Source organism: Lineus longissimus, chromosome 8 (assembly GCF_910592395.1).
Source record: "Lineus longissimus chromosome 8, tnLinLong1.2, whole genome shotgun sequence".
In the NCBI taxonomy this organism is placed as follows: Eukaryota; Metazoa; Nemertea; class Pilidiophora; order Heteronemertea; family Lineidae; genus Lineus; species Lineus longissimus.
Window position 1 is genome coordinate 7,554,943 of NC_088315.1, and position 20,868 is coordinate 7,575,810.

The 20,868-nt window shown below is 41.1% G+C and overlaps 1 protein-coding gene across 7 annotated transcripts in view; it reads left to right on the top strand.

The window, feature by feature from the left end:
- The window catches only part of LOC135492901 (serine/threonine-protein kinase BRSK2-like), a 70,792-nt gene that overhangs the window by 5,910 nt on the left and 44,014 nt on the right, over positions 1 to 20,868 (top strand). For all 7 annotated transcript variants that reach the window (XM_064779614.1, XM_064779616.1, XM_064779620.1 and 4 more), the window contains exon 2: positions 13,078 to 13,172. In XM_064779614.1, the coding sequence (XP_064635684.1) occupies positions 13,078 to 13,172 (95 nt within the window). The remainder of the gene's footprint in view (positions 1 to 13,077; positions 13,173 to 20,868) is intronic.

The window sequence follows — 20,868 nt, forward strand, 5'->3', positions numbered from 1 at the left end:
TTTTCACAGATTTTGTTGGTCAAAGCAACAAAATTTATCGGAAATAGCTAACAGCAGGTTTTAGGAGGATGAATATTTCATATTTTTCCCCCCATTGTCAGATATCGACATTTAATTGTCCAAGCCCAGTGTGAACTTCTGTCATTCTGTTCATCTGCTCAACCTCATAGGCGATGGCTAATAGAGAGTACAGCCAATGTCAACAATTTCAATTAGTTTGAACCTCATTTTCATGAATAGCTGGTCACCAAGGGACAGCGAGCGAGGACGCTTCCTGTTTGAATATATTGACAGCGTGGTAGTGGATGCAAGAATTAGGATGGCGGATATCTGGTCCCGTGTGGTACGTGAATAGGGAATTGAATATGGAGATCATAATATTCGATATTGGGAAAAAAGTCAAATAGATTTTGTAATGATTTGGTACTGATATAAATAGTGCGCCTAAGTTTTCTCAATCAATAAAAACTTATTTATCATGAAAACAAGATATACGATGTACATGGAGCTAACGTCATGACAGAAATACCAATGCTGGTGAAAAAATTGGATTTTGCAAAAAAACTTTTGATTTAGTCATACCAGTACCTGTCAGGTACTTGCTCGAAAAAACAACCAAGTGATGATCGGGCCACTTGGTATTTTCTACCTACTGGTTGCAGCCAACAGTAGGCTATAGGCTGTTCGGAATTCTTTAGCAGCTGATGAAATGGTGGGATGATCCCCTAAGGATACTATAGCAAGTCCACTGCGGGTTCATACTGGGTGTTCTCGAGAATGATGGACTTGGATGTTTTGCTAATTCGCAGGTAACCTATCGATCCCATCGCAGTCTGGAATGCCACACGCTCTCTCACCCCTTTGATCAAACCATTGATCATCTGACTCTGTACGTGTAGTAGGACATAACTTACTCTACGAGCGCAGACTATCGATTCAATTGATTTTTGAATAGATTCAAAGGCATCCTGCGCTCTGTGGATGAGGGGTATTGGCGATCAATTATGCATTGGGGAGGGAGCTTTGATGGCAAAATATATCACTGCCTAACTCTGAACTCTGACAAGAACGATGGAAAAATTACTTTATTTTGGGCAATCTCGGAGACGCAATATACAGGGCGCCATATTTGATTTGGCGCTGAAGTCACAAGAACACCACTGATTTAGTCTGGAGATATCAATACCAGTACAGGCCAGGGCAATATACCTCTGACTGGGCTGTCAGAATTAGTTTATCTGACTCCCTGGTTTAAAAAATATATTGTCTGTCATAGGATGTGCCATAATATAAAAAGAATTAATGGACACCCTTGTTTTGTCACTGAAAGTGACATTTGATAATAACGATAATGGTGGGAAGTTGATAACACAATATGCCACTAATCTCCTGCTATTCTGATATGTACTTTTAGACAAGGTGTGACTTTGATATTCAGCAGCTATAATCTACAGAAATCACCTTAGATTTGCCAGTGTCCAAGATGTTGACATGAAAAAGGTAGCAGTCCCACCCGGATTGAGTGCTTTCAAACTCGTCTGTTTGCATTGAGTTATTTGCCTGGGCATCAAAACAATCATAACCTGCATTACGGATTGAGTCACGAGCTCAAATTGTATCAATTTTGAATTAAATCACCTTGGAGACGTGTTTCCTTAGCAACAGGCATCACTTTGAATGGAGACGGATCTGTCAGTGCTTTGGATGTACTCTGCTGTGCAGATTCTGCAAATGATGATGCATGCAGCGGGGATAATCGGTCATGGATGGATGGATGGATGAGAGTTTATCAAGTGGTCTCCAGCTGGTACATGAGGGCATTCAGCATCTTACAAGGCTATGACATCACAACGCATCTTATGTCATAGTCATGTCTTCGGGACAAGAAGGTTTTCTTCACCTCTCCTTGACCTTTGGAGGGAAACACAAGGCATACCCATAAACGACCCCCCACTATAAACGACTCTGGATACTGTTGATGTTCTACAAATCATCTGTACCGTTACTGGATTAGAAACATCAATATTGGCTGATAATATTGTACACTGTGATAGATGTGTGATTGTAAGGCATCATTCAGGCAGATTGGGTATCACGCCTTCATGAAAACATGGCTAGGTCACACCCTTGAGGTATTACATTGATATGACTTACTTCCTTACATCTAGACTTGTCGTGTGTTTCTGCTAGGAATATTTTTTAGTGAGGGACCATGGAGGGTGTCAGTATTGAATGTAGGGAAGGAAGGGTCAAGAAAGTCACCAAATATAATGTATACTGAGAGATGGTATCTTCCCTATGCTGTTACCCCTGGGCCAGAAGGCCAGAAAAACATATGCTTCCTCTTATCGATATCCTCCAACCTCAGGAATACCGAAATGGCGGTGTCGTCTCCTTCGACAGATTAGTAGTGTAATCAGTCTTCCAGGGGTATGGAATGAACCTAAAATTGTGGCTGCGGTAGGTTGGGTTGTGGGGAGGGTGGATTCATTCTGCCCCGTGAAGATGTGCCAGTCGCAAGGTACGTACCAAGTGCTGAAGCTGAGGATGTTGATGTGTTGGAGACACATCAAGTATGCCCTTAGACTCCTCAAGAAGCTGTCCTTGCAGTTGGACATGTGTGTCAGTTCCATGCTCTGCCCTCACCCGAGTTTAGATAACTACAGCGTCACCAGAGCTGAGGCTGCATGAGGATCTTGAGACACTCGGGATGCATTTAGTAGGTCCTTATACTTGAGAGGCTGTCCTCGAACACGTGTTCCCCGTTCTATGTACCCATGGGACTGGGAAGTCATATCTTTCATTGGGGAATGGGTTCCCCTTGAGAATTGAATCGGTGTGGAATAATAATACTGAGTTGATACAGATACTGGGCTAATCTTTGTCTTAGATGGTGCATAAAGTTACTGCTGGTATAACCTGACACATTTTGTTTTAGTAGAGTACATGGTATTCACTACATAAAACTTAGCAGTGGCTAACATTATATACTCATGTTACACCGGGTATATAGAGTGGCGGCTTGGGAGTCATAGCGCGAGTAGCTATGTAGAATGGATGTATAGTCGGTTATTGATTTCATCACGTCTCTGCGCTATATACAACTAACCCTAAGGAGCTTTGACGGAGTGGAGAGTTTGAATATTAATGGAATATTATACATTTTCCACCACATTGTAAGACCTTTGACCTGGAGGTCACTGATGTTGACCTTGCAAGGTCACCACTTTTCTTCTTACACAGTGTCAGAGCCAAAGGAATTATCCTCTTGGTCACCTGAATCCCCTGCCGAAGTTGTTCTTTTCATAGAAAGTCCCAATAGACAATCTCACGTCAGATTGTGTTCTTATCTCATTCTAGCCTCCACATATATACTTCAGGATGTTATTGGATTTCTCATCTTATTCATGTTATACCTTCCAACACTGAGAAAGAAGATAAGGTGATTACAGTGTAAGCCTTGTGCGTCAAAACCATGACAAAGAATATCACCAGGCTTGGGAAGACTTGCACTACCCAGGGGAGTTACACATAGAATGCCGAAGACTTGCACTACCCAGGGGAGTTACACATAGAATGCCGAAGACTTTCACTACCCAGGGGAGTTACACATAGAATGCGGAAGACTTGCACTACCCAGGGGAGTTACACATAGAATGCCTTGTCAGGTGAGACGGCCACTGATACATCAAAGAATTGTTGAGATGTGGTGTGGTTCGATTATAATATGACTATAAGAAATCAAATAAGAACTTATTAATAAAATTTTGTTCCGTGTCTTGTGGGTTAGAAGGTAAATGACAGGTGATCCAAATGTTACGGGTTAAGTGCCCTGTGAATGAGTGATTTGAATTGCTGCAAGATCAGAATCTTCACCTCACGATGTTGATGTGGAAAGTGTTTTATTGGCTTCAAGACTGGCCTATCATACCCCAAGGCAAATCAAACCTACCAGAAGCTCTAATGATCTGGAACTAATAAGCTCTGGAACTAATCAGACTGCTTTCTAAACACGCTGGCCAGGTGAGATAATAAGGACTGGAATGTAGCTGCTCAGGTGGAGGCAGGCTAGACAGGTGGTCACTATACCATCCTGGGGTAATGGGGGAGGGGGGGGGTGTTAATCTATTTCAGCCAAAGAGGAGAAACGTCACAGTGTTTTGGGTGCTGGCCCCCAGAAGCGAACGTTAACCCTGGATTTGCTCAGGATGCCAATACGATATAACCACTGCAAGGTGTGGCGGAATTCAGAGATACGAGATCAGGCACTTGGTCCATCTTTCTAGATAACCTCTTATACAAGATTAGGATAATCTTATCACATGTCTTGGGAAGGCACGATTTGGATTGGTCTTCTTCATAGCCAACACGAATCATTCTAGATGGTCTGGATTGGATTGTCAGCTGGTATTCTGCATTGCCAACACAGATCATTCTAGATGGTCTGGATTGGATTGTCAGCTGGTCTTCTGCATTGCCAACACAGATCATTCTAGATGGTCTGGATTGGATTGTCAGCCGGTCTTCTGCATTGCCAACACAGATCATTCTAGATGGTCTGGATTGGATTGTCAGCTGGTCTTCTGCATTGCCAACACAGATCATTCTAGATGGTCTGGATTGGATTGTCAGCCGGTCTTCTGCATTGCCAACACAGATCATTCTAGATGGTCTGGATTGGATTGTCAGCCGGTCTTCTGCATTGCCAACACAGATCATTCTAGATGGTCTGGATTGGATTGTCAGCTGGTCTTCTGCATTGCCGACACAGATCATTCTAGATGGTCTGGATTGGATCGTCTGGTCTTTTGCATTGCCAACATGGATCATTCTAGATGGTCTGGATTGGATTGTCAGCTGGTCTTCTGCATTGCCAACACAGATCATTCTAGATGGTCTGGATTGGATTGTCAGCTGGTCTTCTGCATTGCCGACACAGATCATTCTAGATGGTCTGGATTGGATTGTCAGCCGGTATTCTGCATTGCCAACACAGATCATTCTCGATGGTCTGGATTGGATTGTCAGCTGGTATTCTGCATTGCCAACACAGATCATTATTGATGGTCTGAATTGGATCGTCTGGTCTTCTGCATAGCCAACATGGATCATTCTGTGGAGTTTTGATTGGATTGTCTAGTCTTCTGCAGATAGCCAACACAGGTCATTCCAGGTGGTCTGGATTGGATTTTCAGGTCTTCTCAGTGCATATAGCCAACATATTGGGCATCTATTTCTAGCGCTGATGTGCGCATAGATTTCCCGAGCTTGTTGTGATCAAGTTTCTATAACTATAAATATCAGGTTCTGGTCTTCGATCTACCAAAACACACCCACCAGTACATGTATACATAACGCCCACGCAGGTCAGTTTATGAAGGAGCTTCTATCACAAAGATGATACCGTTTCCCAAATATGATGATTGAAAATCCTACCCGAGGTTCGGTTGTGATGATACGTTGCGTTGAAAAGAATGCGCTGTGTATCTTCTGTAATTCTCCCTTCAGGCCTGGCATCTATTTTGATTGGTTGTCGAAACACCTGACACCGTTACTTGTCCTGGTTGTAACCCGTGTAAACGCCGCTAGCGAATGATTCTAATTTTAATGACAGATTTTCATATTGCAAACTGATACATGCAATTTGTATGGGGGGTATATTGCATTCTTTGACGTCATTGGTTTCTAATTTTGGTATATATTGGGGATGTTTTGTATCTCAAACCGATATAATATAATGCTGTATGTTTTCTACATTGGGTAGGAATGCAACCTTAGAGATTTCAGTTGGTGTTTTGAAGTTGGATGATTTTGGATGACAGCCAGTTTCAGGGAAATAGTATTATTGAGTATTGACATTTACCACTATGGCAGGGTCCTGGACTGTTAAAAAAGCTGCTGGATGTAAACGACAGTCGCCACCTGTGCTGGATTGCAATAGCACAACCATAAAGAGCAATCAGCCAACAGAGTTAGCAAATGACGTAATGTTTTTGACTCAGCCATTTATCTACCGTCCCTGGTTCGGGGGTGTGCTGTTGTATAATGTCAGCGATGATGAAGTTGGATATATATAACATTTATCCGTTTGTATGCAATCTATCAATCAGTAATCAATTATATGAATCAAAAATAACTAGAGGTGATGTAAAGGTCATTGCTAGAGAAGATGCATAAGATCAAAGTGGAGGCTACATTGATGTAGCATCAATTAGGATGACAAATATAAAACAAAAGAGTTCAAAGCTGTAATTTGATGTTCGATGCATTTCTGATCGAAACTGTATCAATTTTCCAAAGAAATCAGTCGATGTGTTGGTTATTTTCATCGTCTGTCATCTGTTTTCAGCAGGTTTGCAACTTGCAGAAATTTGACTGAGATGGTCGTGTCTCTTGAGGCTGTATTCTGTAAATGCAGGCAGATCCTGAGTGGCAATTGTTGAGTTATCTCCACCTCTTCAAATGTAGAGTTATCTCCACCTCTTCTGTAATCTCAGGTGGACATTTTTTACGAGATAAGAATGCCAGTCTCTTTCGTAGTATGCTGGTCACAATTTCCTTGTCAGAATTGCTCCCTTAGGGCCGCTGAGTGTAGCCGTCTTGTCTCGATTTTGTCGAAAGTCAGTGGTACGATGTTGCATGAATAGACGTCTTGACTTCCTAACTTACGGTGCAGATGGTGTTGATGTCTACAGTGGGCTGATAATGTAAGCGCGTTTAGGGGCATTCCTTGGCCTGGTTGGTCAAAAGAAGTAAGTCACCAACTTGGGATTGCAAACCCTCAACTTGCCAAGTCCAATGGGCTTAACTGGAGGAGGTAAGGTGGACAGAAGCTTTGTTGAATGAAGTCAGCATCCTTGTGGACGCAGTAAGTGCATTACGTTTTAACCATCAGAGACAAAAGTAGCATGAGCCGTTTCATCCCGTGTATTGCGCTGGAGGATTATGCGCTGAGTCAGCAGGTCTTTCATTGCATGGGGACAATGGGATACCTGAGTGAAGGTCAGGTGAATGTCAAAGTTAAATGTACTGACTGACAATATTGAGCGTTCAGGCCGGAGGATATCATCTTGAGCGATTTGTGCATGGATCTGCCACTCATGCAGTTTTCTTCCAGGAATCTGAGAAGGAGCCTCAAAGAAGTCAAAGGGAATAGAACTCTGGTGTGTTTCGCATCTGGGGAAAAGATTTACCCCACAAGGCATATCAGTGTAGCATTACCCACAGACAGGCCATAATTACAAAATGCCTTTAGAATTATGTCTCATGAAAACAAATTTGTTGTGTCTGGTAGCTTGTTCAATTCACTTTAAGACTGTAGTCAAAACAATTTGAACAAAATAATTTTAGATGTTTCAGTGGAGTGCAACCAATTTACCACAGATCATTGAAATCTCCGCTCGCTACTGCGATATTGGAGGGTCTTTCTGTAGTCTCAAGGAAATATTGAATATTGACTTTGATACTGTAACACTGTGCCCCAGGGATGGTGGTAACCATGGTGTTCTTTGTCCCATTGACCATGGCGACCTTGACACACTGAAGTTAAACTGCTGACTCATCATCCGTCATTGTGGAGATGACAGTTGGTACATTAGTTGCAGAAGACAATTATCTTAACTGAATTAATTAGAAGGTGTGAAGAGATCTTACAGGATGCAGGTGACGGTTATTTTATCTTTGTCTATCTGAGATGACATTCTTGATCTTCTAATTGCCGTTCTTTGTCTTGTTTTGCATTTGCCCTTCTTAGCATTTATGGCCTGGCTCTTAAGATTAGACATCCTGACCCTCATGGTCTTACCCCCCCCCCCCCCCCCCCCCCAAGATTATATTGAATTCATAGAATATTGATAAGATGCAAAAAGTTTGTGTTAAGATGCTCATTTGAGTGAATTGTTGCAAGAAAAGTAAAGTAAAGAATGTCACCTAATAAAACGGCCAGAGAGATTTGTCTTTCGAATATCAGAATCATGTTTGCCAATTCCAACACACTGCACTGCTCATCCCGCTAGCATTGGTATTAGAACCTTGGACAGATATTTTGGCCCATGCCATCATCCTGAAAAGACCATACAATGCTCTATGACTAGAAGTTTCCCGTAATGGATTCTGGTTGATATTTTGCTGCCGCATCTGACAAAACAACGTCTGTATTTTGGTGGTGGGTGGAGAGAATAACTGTGTTATTGAGTACAAAAGATCATGACGATGATGACCGCAACATTGGATATTCCCGCGAAATGAAGTGGGATGAGACAAGTCCTGATTTAGTGTCATTGTTCTCATTGAGTTATTGTTTCCGTTACTTCCAATAAAGGGGAATGATTTTTTCTGAAAACCGCAGGGATGGGTTGATAATTGCTGTCAGGTTTACAAATATTTGTTATATTTTAGCCGGATTTGTGACAAGTAGTGGTTAGGTCAGGATTTTGGCCCAAATTGCTTAGTTCTTCGTGAACAGTAAGCCAAAGACGATGCCCCTTAAACCAAGTCCCTTTCTGCCACCATGAACTGAAAAGAGCTTGTAACTCTTTGTGCTGACACTACAGTACAAGGTAGTTTTATAACAGAATGATTCATTCACTTTTTTCATACTCCCAACGCATTAAAAGACGCCCTTAGGCTATGTTCACCCTATGTCGTCATTGTCTGGAGCTACAGTATGGGGGCTGGTGTTAGTTTTTGAACTGTTTGAAAACGGAACATATTCGCATGAGCTATGAGATCCCATCATCTCAGGTGACCAGTATTCAGCACAGTTAAAGGGACAACATGTTGGTTTTTGATACAAAAATGGCTCCCATCAGGACCGCGACTTCCCCAAATAGTATAATTGAAAAATACCAGCCGAGTACTAGATCAGGCCTGTCTGAAATTCACAAGCCGTGTTGAACGACTGCCCAGCGAAAATAGTTATTGGATATCTGATTCTAGTGGCGGTGCATGGTGGCAAGCAGGGGTATTATCCTCCTGGCTTGGTAAATCCCACACCCATGTTGTCCCTTTAAGGGAAGTGGGTCTGGTTCAACAGAATGATAAAAAGATTATGGGAGATGATAAAAGTGCGAGTTGTTCTAATGTTCTGTGAGAGAGGAGAGAGAAGAAGGCGTCTGTCAACAACAAAATTTTTGCATGTCGCTCTCTACAAAAAATCAGCGGGCTGCACTGCGCTGAACCTTTAGAATTTCTCTATTACCTAATGGATTTGCACTGTTTTTGCTCGAGTAAAAAGGGTCTATATGGCATCAAAAAAGTTGCTTCAGACTACTTAGCTGAGAGCTGACTGGAGTGGTACAGCATAACAACATAACATAACATGATTACCTCTCTGAGCTCAGATGTGGATGTCATCAAAGCAGGGCCGGCTCTCCTACTCCTGTTCCAACCTGCTGAGAAGCTTGATTTCACCACGATTGGTGTATACCGGTGTCTCATCAAATTGTCCTCAGGTCAAAACGTTCCTGGGTTTGCAAGAGTCACAACATCCTCAATTTTAGGTTTTAAAACATCACTTCTGAGGTTCTACTCAGAGGTGTTCTTTATTTACATCAAAATTGATAATTGGAAAGGATTAAATACGTGGTTGTTCTGTTTGGCAAGAAATATTATGGAGTGAAAACATAAGTTTAAAAATTTTATATAGATACATAAGGAAACATTACTTTGATGGTTGACTCTAAAGCAAGGATGTTTTGGCATAAGGTCATTTTGACAGATAATCTTTATACCTCTCGATGTCATCAGAATCAAGTAGCATTTTAGGCTCTCTGAATGCTTCTTATCAGAATTGATTCAGAAACGGCTTATGTGAAAAATGCGACGATTCCGTGGTAATCTATTTAGCCCGTGGTCCAAGTCGCTTATAATGATGAGGAAGGAGACAGAGTTTGTCCGATGAGACAACTGTATAATTCATCTGAGATAATATATTGACGCTAGGAGCACTAGCGCATTCCGTTGCTATGTCTGTACAGACTCCCTATGCTGGAAAGATCAATACACAATGTAGAGGAGTTTGTACGTATATACGCTAGGATACATTGTATAGTCACCAATGTACGCTGGCGGCAAAATGGCAGCGATAACTTCAGAATGTCGGCGAAGTCAAAACGCAAGATTACGTAAAGAAAATTATTGGATTACGCCTTTGTGATGTCAGTCATGTTGTCAGGGTTTTGTAGATACGTTTGGCGGCGCTACAAAATTATAAGTTCAGAATTGATGGGGCAGGTAGTGTACATGTGTACATTGGTTATACATCATGCAGGTTTTCGTCACTGCATCTGCGTTCTCTGATTGCCTCTAAAATCGTCTCCGCAAACAAGTTTCCAGTTCCCCGACAGTTGCTCTTGATTCAGTCGCCCGTGTGCTGCACTTTTACACACATCATCGATGTTCATGTGTCATTCATTGACAAATCACAGCAGGCTTTCTTTGTTTCATTATGATACGGCCCCGCAAATCTTGTACAAATCCCTTTATCTGTTGCCCTATTCAATACCGTAATGCTCTTTTTGCCGCTGTTGAGAACACATAAAATATCCTGGACCAGATTTTCTATGGGCCGTTCCTACGTCTGTAGATCAGACATGACAGATGCTGTCTGGATTATTATTTTTCCGTCGTATTTTTATTCAGATATGACGTCTTGTCATTTCTTTGGCAAATTACATTTCGCCGACAGAGTTTGTTCTGCCGCTTTGGTCTTGTTTATTGACAGAGGGAGTTAAAAAAACAGTTTCTTTGTGTGAAATTTGGATGCCTCCATTGATATTAAATGTCAGACTTCGCACCAGAGATATTGAGTTTGTTGTGAATCCTCCGGACATGCATTGCATTATTTCTTTCACTTTCTCAACGAAACCCACTCTCTTCAAATAAATTGAAAGAAGTATTCCGCTTTCATAGATAAACCAACTTTGGTAAGATAAGACGACCTGGAACAATGGACGAGAATTTTTCGTCTGAGGCAGCCATTATCTCGATTATTATGATCATCCGCCGGCACAGATGGGCAGGTGGAATATGGGCATGTGTCCTAAGACGGACAGGTTGTAGCTGGCGGATGACGCCGGGCTTTGTAAGTGCTGCAGTGTTGGATGGAACTAAAAAGTCTGATCATGAGTCCCAATAATGAATGTGCGGACACACTATGTGTGTTTGCACTGTTCACTCGAATACGTGTTGGCTTTGGCCATCTAGTCGAACTGAATTAGCCAACCAGTAACTAAAGCAATTTCCGGCTCTGCAACCTGCAATAATTATTACATGCAATGAATTATTGGTTTGCTGTGGTTGTCACTGTTAATAATCAGCAACAAGAAATGTCCTCGAGAAGGCAAAATCGTTCTACTTGGGAGTGTACTGAATGGACTGGAGCAATTAACTTCAATTCTACGTGAAGTATGGTGAATATCAAAGTCACCATATGCAAAATGTACATGTACATGTACATGTACATGCTCTTTCCATACAATCATGAAGGAATGAAAATTCAAATCAATAAGATGCATGTGAGACACCTAGTGACAAATGGTGGAACTTCTTGTCTCTGCTGCTGCAGGGTGATCGGTGTTGATTGGTGGAAACAGCAGCGCTTTTCACCTCTGACGTCCACGGTTCGATTCCCAGTAGGTCTTGGTGTACTCATGTGATAGAGTGTAGGTCTTCTCCGTGGTCTCCGGTTTCCTCCTTCTCAATGTGTTATTATCTCGATTATTAGGAAGACAACACATGTCTAGTTTGATTTCACATTCTCATTTCGGATTAAGATGTCCCAGCATCAAAATCAACAAACGATATATATCAGTATGTTTTTCAGGAGAGGAATTCCCAAGAGTCTGTTTCAGGAGAGTTTCTTAAACATTCCACGGTAGAGCCAACAGACAAGTGTCTTGCTCGAGGAATCAGGCCAACAGGACTGGCCCACTATTAACTGCAACTGCGTGATTTGGTCTGGCATAACTACAACAATCAATACATCCTCATGACCGTGCCGGAGTCCCGCTGCGTTTTCCGGATGCCAAACCATCCTAATCCAGCCTAAGCCGTTGAAATGGCTGTCACATTATGTAGATTACCATCCACCGCAATAAACAAGGATTTGTGATCATTAAAATGAAGCCATACAGAATTTGAAGCCACTCATGCCAGTTAAAGGAGAATTTTCCGGTGATTTCGAACGATGGTGAAGTCGTTTGTCTGTATGTAGCAGGTCATTGTCTCAGTGCTTTCTTTATAGCATTCAACCTCCTGTAGAAGTACACACCACTGCGAGGGTGACAATCACTTCAAAATACATGTATGACTTAACCATTCCACTGGCTGCCATGACGCTCGCAACTTTGATACACGACACAGTTCAGGGCAATGATATAAGAATGATAGGAGATGAAGCCAGTGTACCATGATTCCCCCTCCCAAGACCTAGTCTGTGATAGAATAGAACTCAAAGACAGCATCATCAAATGCCTTGGAGTTCGGGAATAAGTACAACTCAATCCTTATCCTATACTTGTGACTTGTCTCTTGTATCCGTGATACCATTGTTCCAATGATCTGACTGCAGGCATACTCTGTCATATTAGAACTAATAAAGATGAGGCAAATGTCACCAGCTTATCATCTCCATGCATGCGCATTGTTGACTAAATGTCATGTCACAATCAGTATGAGATGCGGTCATCCCGATGAGCTGTAAACAGTTCTGTTTATGTCTGAGAGTCTTATTTAGCTTTCAATATAGGACCTGCCACTTTTGTTCCACCGCAGCGTTACTCGGTCTCAAAATATAGCATCTTTGGTTCTGCTAAACTTCTGGTCCGAGTATTGCATGACATCAGGTCTCATTTCTAACAATCCTTCCCTTCTGGAACAATTTTGTGGGAAATGCTCGCCAGATGAAGTTCGAAATTCAACTTTTCTCCTTCTAGGTATACACAGTCAGCGATGTGGCAAAAGTTCTCAGCAAATGAAGCTTCAAAATGTATATTGTGTGCATTTTTTTTTATGTCGGAATATTTTCATTCTTTCTTTGCCACATTTGACAAAGTTTATACCCTCGTTTCATTGCAGGTCTTGTAAAGCTCGGTGTCCATTGCATCTCAGGGAAGAAAGTTGCTGTCAAAATCGTCAACAGAGAAAAGCTCAGTGAATCAGTTCTCATGAAGGTAAGCCAGCTCTCTTAAAGACCAAAGGCAAAAAAAGCCTTTTTTCGCAGAGTGTACTTATGAATTCAAGTGCTACCATAAAATACCAATGCATCCATCAAAAGCATATTCCCCTATCATTCAAGACTCTCTTCACGCCAGAGAACGGATTTTCTGCATACAGAACTTGAAATGAATTTCACTAGTCACAGTAAGCCTGTAGTTAATTGCTGACGGCATGATCCTGTATTCACAAGGGAAATGACGGAGTCTTCTGACTCCGCTCTGTGCCGGGGGGAATTCAACCAAATGAAAAGGACCATAAAAAGCACGCTGATAATCATGATTATGATTTGTTTGGCGAATACGATTCCACTGGTAGGAATGAGCAATAAGAGTAATGAGGATTTGCCGTTGGATTTAGTCTCACAAATGATGTGATTATATGTCATCGTTCAATTCCTCTTGCACGTGTATCACTGCAGTTCTGGTCAGCAGCCAAGTATATGCCACAAATTTGTAGGTTTACAGTATCGAGCGCATGTGCTGGGTGCAAGCTACGCATTAGAACAACGGTGTACACTAGTAAATGGCTATGTGCAACATGCGAATTGGACTCTTGGGACGTCATTTGTGGCCGACAGTGTATTGCATTTGTTAGGACTGCCGGTGGCGTGCTAAAGATCATAGGTCGCCTTGTCGGTGATCCAGGCGTCCAATAAGGGATGGATTGTTGGACTGTCTGTTGACTGATTTCATCAGAAGCACCTCAATAAAGCTCTGAGTAGTATATGGGCTACTTGGGGAAAATTATGAACTTTTGACCTAGTGACCTACTGACCTACTGACCTACTTTGTGTATGAGAAGTTTGAAAGTTGACCTGACCTAGTGACCTAGTTTGGATATGGTGTAAAATCTCCAGAGTGGGTCATGGCCTAGTAACCTACTTTGGATATAGTGAAATATCCAAAGTGGGTTATGACCATGGCCCATATTGGAGTAACGTTAAAATATCCAAAATAGGGTATGTAGAGGTCATGGTCACATCATCAAAGTAGAGTTTGAAGATCAGTGTTGCAACTAGTTCAATCGTTCACAATTCTTCCCCAAGTAGCCCATGCTACTGTTTTTTATTTTTTGTTAAAGCATTGTACATGATATAAAATAATAAAAATGGCATTAGTAAAAACAAATAACCATAGCACAGCATGCATATTTTAAACATATTATACAAACCAAAAAGAGGAAAAGTATATTCCAACTTGCTTCTCTTTTCCTATCATGCACAAAAGTGATATTAATAATATTCCGATACTAGTCCATATATGATCAAGAGCTAAATAGTCTTCCAAATGCATTGTGTAGGCATTGTCCACAGGTAAATATTTACATGATAGTCTAAGTAATCCCATGCAAGTCTGTATGAAGTGCTAACAAATTTCACTCTGCAATCCTTTATGTTGGAAAAACAGTACTGTACACCTTTTTGAATGTTTCATACGCACATATCCATATATAGTCTTACTGAATGTGGTCCGTTTTAAATCCTCCCGATGCAACAATGGCATTCTCTTTGTCTTCTTCTCCTTCCTCCTCCTCCTCATCAGCAACAATACCATCATCGTCATCGTCAGCCTTTTCAATCGACTTAATTTCAGCGATAAGTTCATCAGTCCAATCGTTAAAAGCTCTATTCAACAGATATCTTGGCGTGCGGTTCATTTCAATGCCCAACCCCAGTGCGGTTTCTGCCAGGCGAAGGGTGAAATAAAGAATACTGGTGCTCTTTTTCAGGTTGTCTAGATGATTCCTTCGAATCTGTTTCTGACATTCAGCAAAGTCTTCCTGCATGCAGCAAACATGATCTGTTTGACTAGGCCAATCATTCAGGCATCCATCACACTCAAGATCCACGAAACCTTGACCGATCTTTGAAAGGTACAGCCCTAGTACCTGAATAGTGAGTCGACCGAGTGGAGTTATTTTCAATGAATCCTCACATGTGTGTTCTTTAAACTTGCTCGACATTTCCCTCCATTGAGGGACGCTCAGGAACACACCACATTTAGTCGGCCTGAAAAGAGTTGCTTGCGATTTTTCGGAATCTTTCTCAGGTTCGTTGTCATTGCTGATGAAAAAACGGCGAATGTCAACATTCATTTTATTGTTAAAGAATCTCGTTTGAACAAATATGTGGTCCTCCAGAGTCCAACGTTCCTCATGACTTTCGACGATCCTTTTATCGATGGTATCCACGAGATTCTTCAGATTCAGGAAACCCGTTTTACTGAGACGGATCCATTTTGTACCATAGGAGAATGTAACACCTCTTTCATCGGATCGGATCCGCAATTCAGTCTCTTGTTCTACACGACTCGAGCATTGTGGCAGCATTTCTTTTTCCCTCTCATTGAACGGAGTACGCGCTGCAGCTTTCCTTGCCTTCTTTGGTGCACTAGGAGCGTTTGAGAGATCGAGGACTGTAGACCGTACCCCTCTTCGCCTGGTTACTTTCGGAGTTTCCATGATTGTTTCATTCTTCGCAGGTGACTTGGTCTGGGTGGACGTTACTTTATCCATTTCAGCGTTGTTTTTGTGGTTTTTGTTGGTAGTTTCGTTCTCCATTCTCTTGCACTTGCAGGTTTTGAAGTGAATGTGAGCACTCATGGCGTTTTGTCCTTATATATTGCACGTGACTGATGAAAGAGTGATTGTGATTGGTCGACGTCATTCGGGTAACGAATTGTGATTGGTTGCTGTTAATGAGGTCAGTAGAACAAAGATTGACCTCATTCATATATGTCCTTGACCTTGAAACTATTTCACACTAGTTGCAATCGATAACTGATTCCTAAGTTCTGAGGAGATTTTATGATCAGGGTTTTGTCCTTGTTGACATGTCCTGTAATACGAATCATAATATTCAGCAATTCCACCTTGTCCTTCTACAAAACTTAGAAGCAATGTTATGGCTTCTGCCGATAAATGAAGAATCCTCCAAACTTCAGGTGGTATGTTTATCTTTTTTTCACCATCATCGATCTGAATCCTTATTTGCTCCTTTTCCTTCCAAATTGCGAGGATGATCTTCGGTGTTAAGTACAAAACCATACTTGCGGACTTCTGTTTAGACCTGGCCTCAGCTTTCTGTTTCTTTTTCCCATCATTATGTTGTTCTTCCTCCATCATCACTTCGACTGAGCGTTTATCGTTCCAAGTTAACTGAGCTTGTGCCATGACCTAGTGCCTAATATCCAACTATCAACAGACATATTCATTTTATATAATTTTCATAAGCATTTCTTTGCTTTGATTGGTTGTTGATAACAGAATTATGCAAATGTTCTCTTTAGAAACCTTACAACCTTTTTATCATTAATTTCAAGATCATTTCGAAATCCGGATAAGATGTTCTTTAGAGAGTAACCTAGTGATTTTTTCACCAAGAAGTACAGACAGTATTGACCGCAAAGCAATGAGAAAGGATATTGTAAAACTTTGCTGGAGTATGTCCACCAGGAAGTATTTCTCTTTAAAAATTTAACGATGATTTTACTTCTTGGCGGTAAACCATACGAATCAAAGAATGTTGCCTTGCACTTACCATCGAACCATATAGCTAACCAGTGTTCACCTTCTTTTCTCATTGGATGTGTATTAATTATGTATGCTGAAGGATAACTATCAACAAATGTAGGTATCTGATCTAGGGCATACACACCTTTGAAATATTTTCGCAATTTCGGGTGTAATTTTGCTACTTTAATCAATTCTAAAGTATTCATTGGAAATCCTTGATGATATTTCTTGCACGATCAATTTCTATTACGTTATCGAATTCGGCATAGACATAAACGGATGTAGTTTCTGTCAAAGCCTCCTCAAATTTCAGATCTAGTCGAAGGTTTCCCTCTTTTACTAGATGAACATGATCACCATCCTCTTTATCTGGTGACAAGTCAAAAACCCAAAGACTGTACCCTTTTCTGAAACTTTCTCTTGTAATATCGTTGCCAATATCGTCGTGAACCTTCCCAGTATCTGTAAACAATGTCATGTATGATCTGATGTATCTATTATTTGTTCCAAAAGATGGTGTCAATGGTTGTGCAGGATATGTGCGACTATTTGCTTCAACGCTTATGAAATTAAGATTATTGTGTTTAAGATTGAATGGATTTTTATTCTTTGCACCCACCAATGCAGCATTATCTGTCATGAAAACAATTACTCGCCTTGGTACTTGACCTAAATATACGTTATCTCGAGTCACAGTTTGCGTGCCCGCATTAACTGAGAATGTTTTCACCTCAACTCTTCTAATGGGGTACTTAGCATTACTGGTATTAAGAGCTTTTGCATGGGCGGTTAATACAGCAGGGTTAGGCTTGACTTGTTGAACAAGAAGAACAGCTTTCTTTATTTTTGTCACTTCAGTGCCTACATCAGACATGAGGTTGAAATTATTCTTTGTACGATTCAATCTTAATTTCAAATCTACACCATTCAGCAAGTAACGACTCTGATGACATAAATCAAGGTGTAACCTTCCAAACATGTCTAACTGTCTGCTTTTCGCTATAAACTTTGCTCTTGTTTTGAAACCGCCATTAGTGTCTGCTCCGGCTGGGTCGTTTTTCTCAAATTTGCCAGGGTCATCGGCAAACCAAAGTGCCGATTGTAGCTGACTCCTCTTTGCCTCTAGACCGTACGATAATAAGGTTTCTATGTAGGCTCTGTATGGGTAAGTGTTGTTAGAGGACGTGACTAATTGACCATTTAATGACAGGTCAATCTGACTAAATAAGGAATGAAAAAAATAGTTGACTGGTCCAACCTTTTCATTTTCATCCAAGTTAGTGCCATCGCTTTTGGTGACTTTCACCTCCAGATAAAGGTACGTTTTAGCCAAATCGATGTACTCATCACCACGATTAGAGATGAAAAATTCTATTGGCGTATCATCATCTAATGACCCCAAAGGTAGATATTCAACATGCTGCGCTTTTTCAATGCTAGTCAGCGTTGGTGGGAGGGAAAATAGTTCCAGTTCGGATTTTGTGCACTCACAGGATCCAACACTGATCATTTTGACAGTCTTATTCAAATATGTCTGCCGACGATTTTGTTGATCTTCTCCGTCGCTTCGCCTGTCTCAGACTGGATGCAGAAGTCTTTGCTTTCCTCTTTTTATTAGAAGCCTTTGTATTACCCTGAGACATTTCCTGAACCGAGGAAAGTACATTTCGACCTATATTCTTCCCAGCTTCAATTGCTCTCTGTTTTGCAGCCTGTTTTAGGTTTCGACCCTTTAGCAGATCTCCGGCAAACTGTGCACCTGACTGAAGGAGAGATTTTCCTGCCGATTTGGCAGCTGATTTAAGCATTGGTATGGCCATTTTTGCCAGACCTGAGAATAAACCCCCTATGCCATGTCCTCGCTGTACAGGGGCACCCATAAACACAGGGAATCCACCACTACCTTTTTGGGTGTAATGTGCATCATAACAATGAGGGTCACAAATATAAACCTTTCTCATATTTTTTGTTTGCGCCTGAAGTGAAGTAGAACATCAACTCTGCCTTTCTCAAATGGTATGGAGTCACCTGTGTCACTCCTTATATCTATTTCGATTGTCTCAAATGTAGACTTGCTGACAGAGAAATAATGAATATTTTTATATGACTTGCGAATACTCTCATCCTCTTTACCTTCAGCACATACAGTTCTGAGTAAAGGTGTCAATACATCTCCCACCAGTTGATATTGTAATACATCGCTATACACGTACATATCATGAAAATGTCTGAGTATATCTGCTTGATAGGGAGCGGTTGTGTTCTCGTTAAGGGCAATATTGTCTTGATGAAAGCCTAACATATGAGACAGTGGTGATGGTAATAGTATCAGTCTACCTTCTGGGAGTACAAAACTAACTTTTTTTGCAACCCTGTCATAGTTGAGAAAAAAATGTGTATCTTGTTGAACGCTAGTGAGTGCACTTTGAATTTTGAGATTCATTTCCATTACCAATTTGTTGATGTCATTATAGTATTTGATTGGAACTGTTAATGTTTTCCATGTCATGGGTATTTTTCCAGTCTTGGGGTCAGGATCGTCACTGGAAGGGATGTAAATACGAAAATTGTTGTTGGAAAGGTTGATATTACTCCACGTGTGTGGATATTGAAACTCGGCTAATCCTACTTCCCAATTTTCAGTTGAATCTAATCGTATAGCAGTGCTCAGCTTTGTAGTGTAGTGTCCAATTGTATTATCAGGGAAATACTTTAACGAACTATTGCAGGGTAATGAAACATAGAAGTGGTCATTCGTAAAAGCTGCCATGTTATTTCAATTGGAAAAGGTATTCCTTTGCAGAGGATGATGATTATTTTCAGTAGGAAACGACGGGTTTGGTAACAGATAGCCTAGACAGCTGCATAGAAGAGATATCCACAGGTTACTCTCACCATTTGCAAATGCAATGTTAAAAAGAGCTGTGATGACAACGATATAAATGATCACAACTTGAGTAAAGAATATTATTTCTGGTTTTGGAACATTATGCCCAAAAATAATCCAGTTTTTGTGCCGTGAAGTCACCGATTGTCGATCTTCACCCTTGTCTACTTCGTCTTCTCTTTCTACTTCAGACAGAGGTGTATTTCTTTCTATATTTCCATCGGAAAGTTCAATTGACATTTTTTTAGGCAAGATATCTTCATCGACGTTCAACGTCCGAGTGACTAACCCAACTGTTGAATTTTGATGGATAACCCTCCCATTTAACAAAGTATTCCTTTCTCTTACCACGTCCTCTTTCTGCAAGTATTCTTTCTATTTTATAGGTTTTATCAGGGCTTATGCGTACTTTCTGTAATTCTGTTTCATAGAAACTCCCTTGAATGGTGTCTCCGTCATCGTCTTCAATCACGTACAAAGGGGGCCTACTTTTTATTTGTTTTTTTACGGTGAATATTTCCATGGTCCAGTTGGGTAGATAAGATTTCTCAAATGTCATCTTGACCTTGCTTATTCTCACTTTTTCACCAATTTGAAATTTGAATTTGATGTTCTTCAGAGACAGGTTTTCTTTTGAGTAGAGAGTGTGCCAAACATCTGAAGCATTGTCTTCGTTCACTTCACTTGGTTTCATCTTAATACTCCGATGCCATGTGTTGTTATACGAGTGCACAAGTTTTTGGAGAACAGGCACGTATGAGAGAGTACCGTATTTTCCGGCGTATGACCCGCGGCTTTTTGCCCTCAAACAGGCCCAAAAAGTGGGGGTGCGGGTAATACAAAGGTGCGGGTCTTGCGTGGATTCTGAGAGGGATAAGCCCCAACCCCAAAGAAAAAAAAGGGGACCAAACTGGTTACTTGATAAGGATTTATGTCCATCGTTTTCGCATTGTTTTCAACCAATATTTCCGCCATGATCGCATAGTTTGTAATGTCTCCGCTAGGGAAAATAGTTACGGCCATGCTGGAATTGATCCACTTTGGTTAACAATTAAAAAAAACATGGCGGTTCTAGGATGTCAACATCAATGAATGGCTTACTATTTTTGGAGAATGCGGGTCTTGGAGCAGTGCGGGTCATAATCAGGTGCGGGTCTTGCGTGGCTTTAGGTAATGGTCAAAGGGGGTGCGGGTCATAGGGCAGTGCGGGGGATAATCCGGAAAATACGGTATTTCTCTCTGTGAAATAT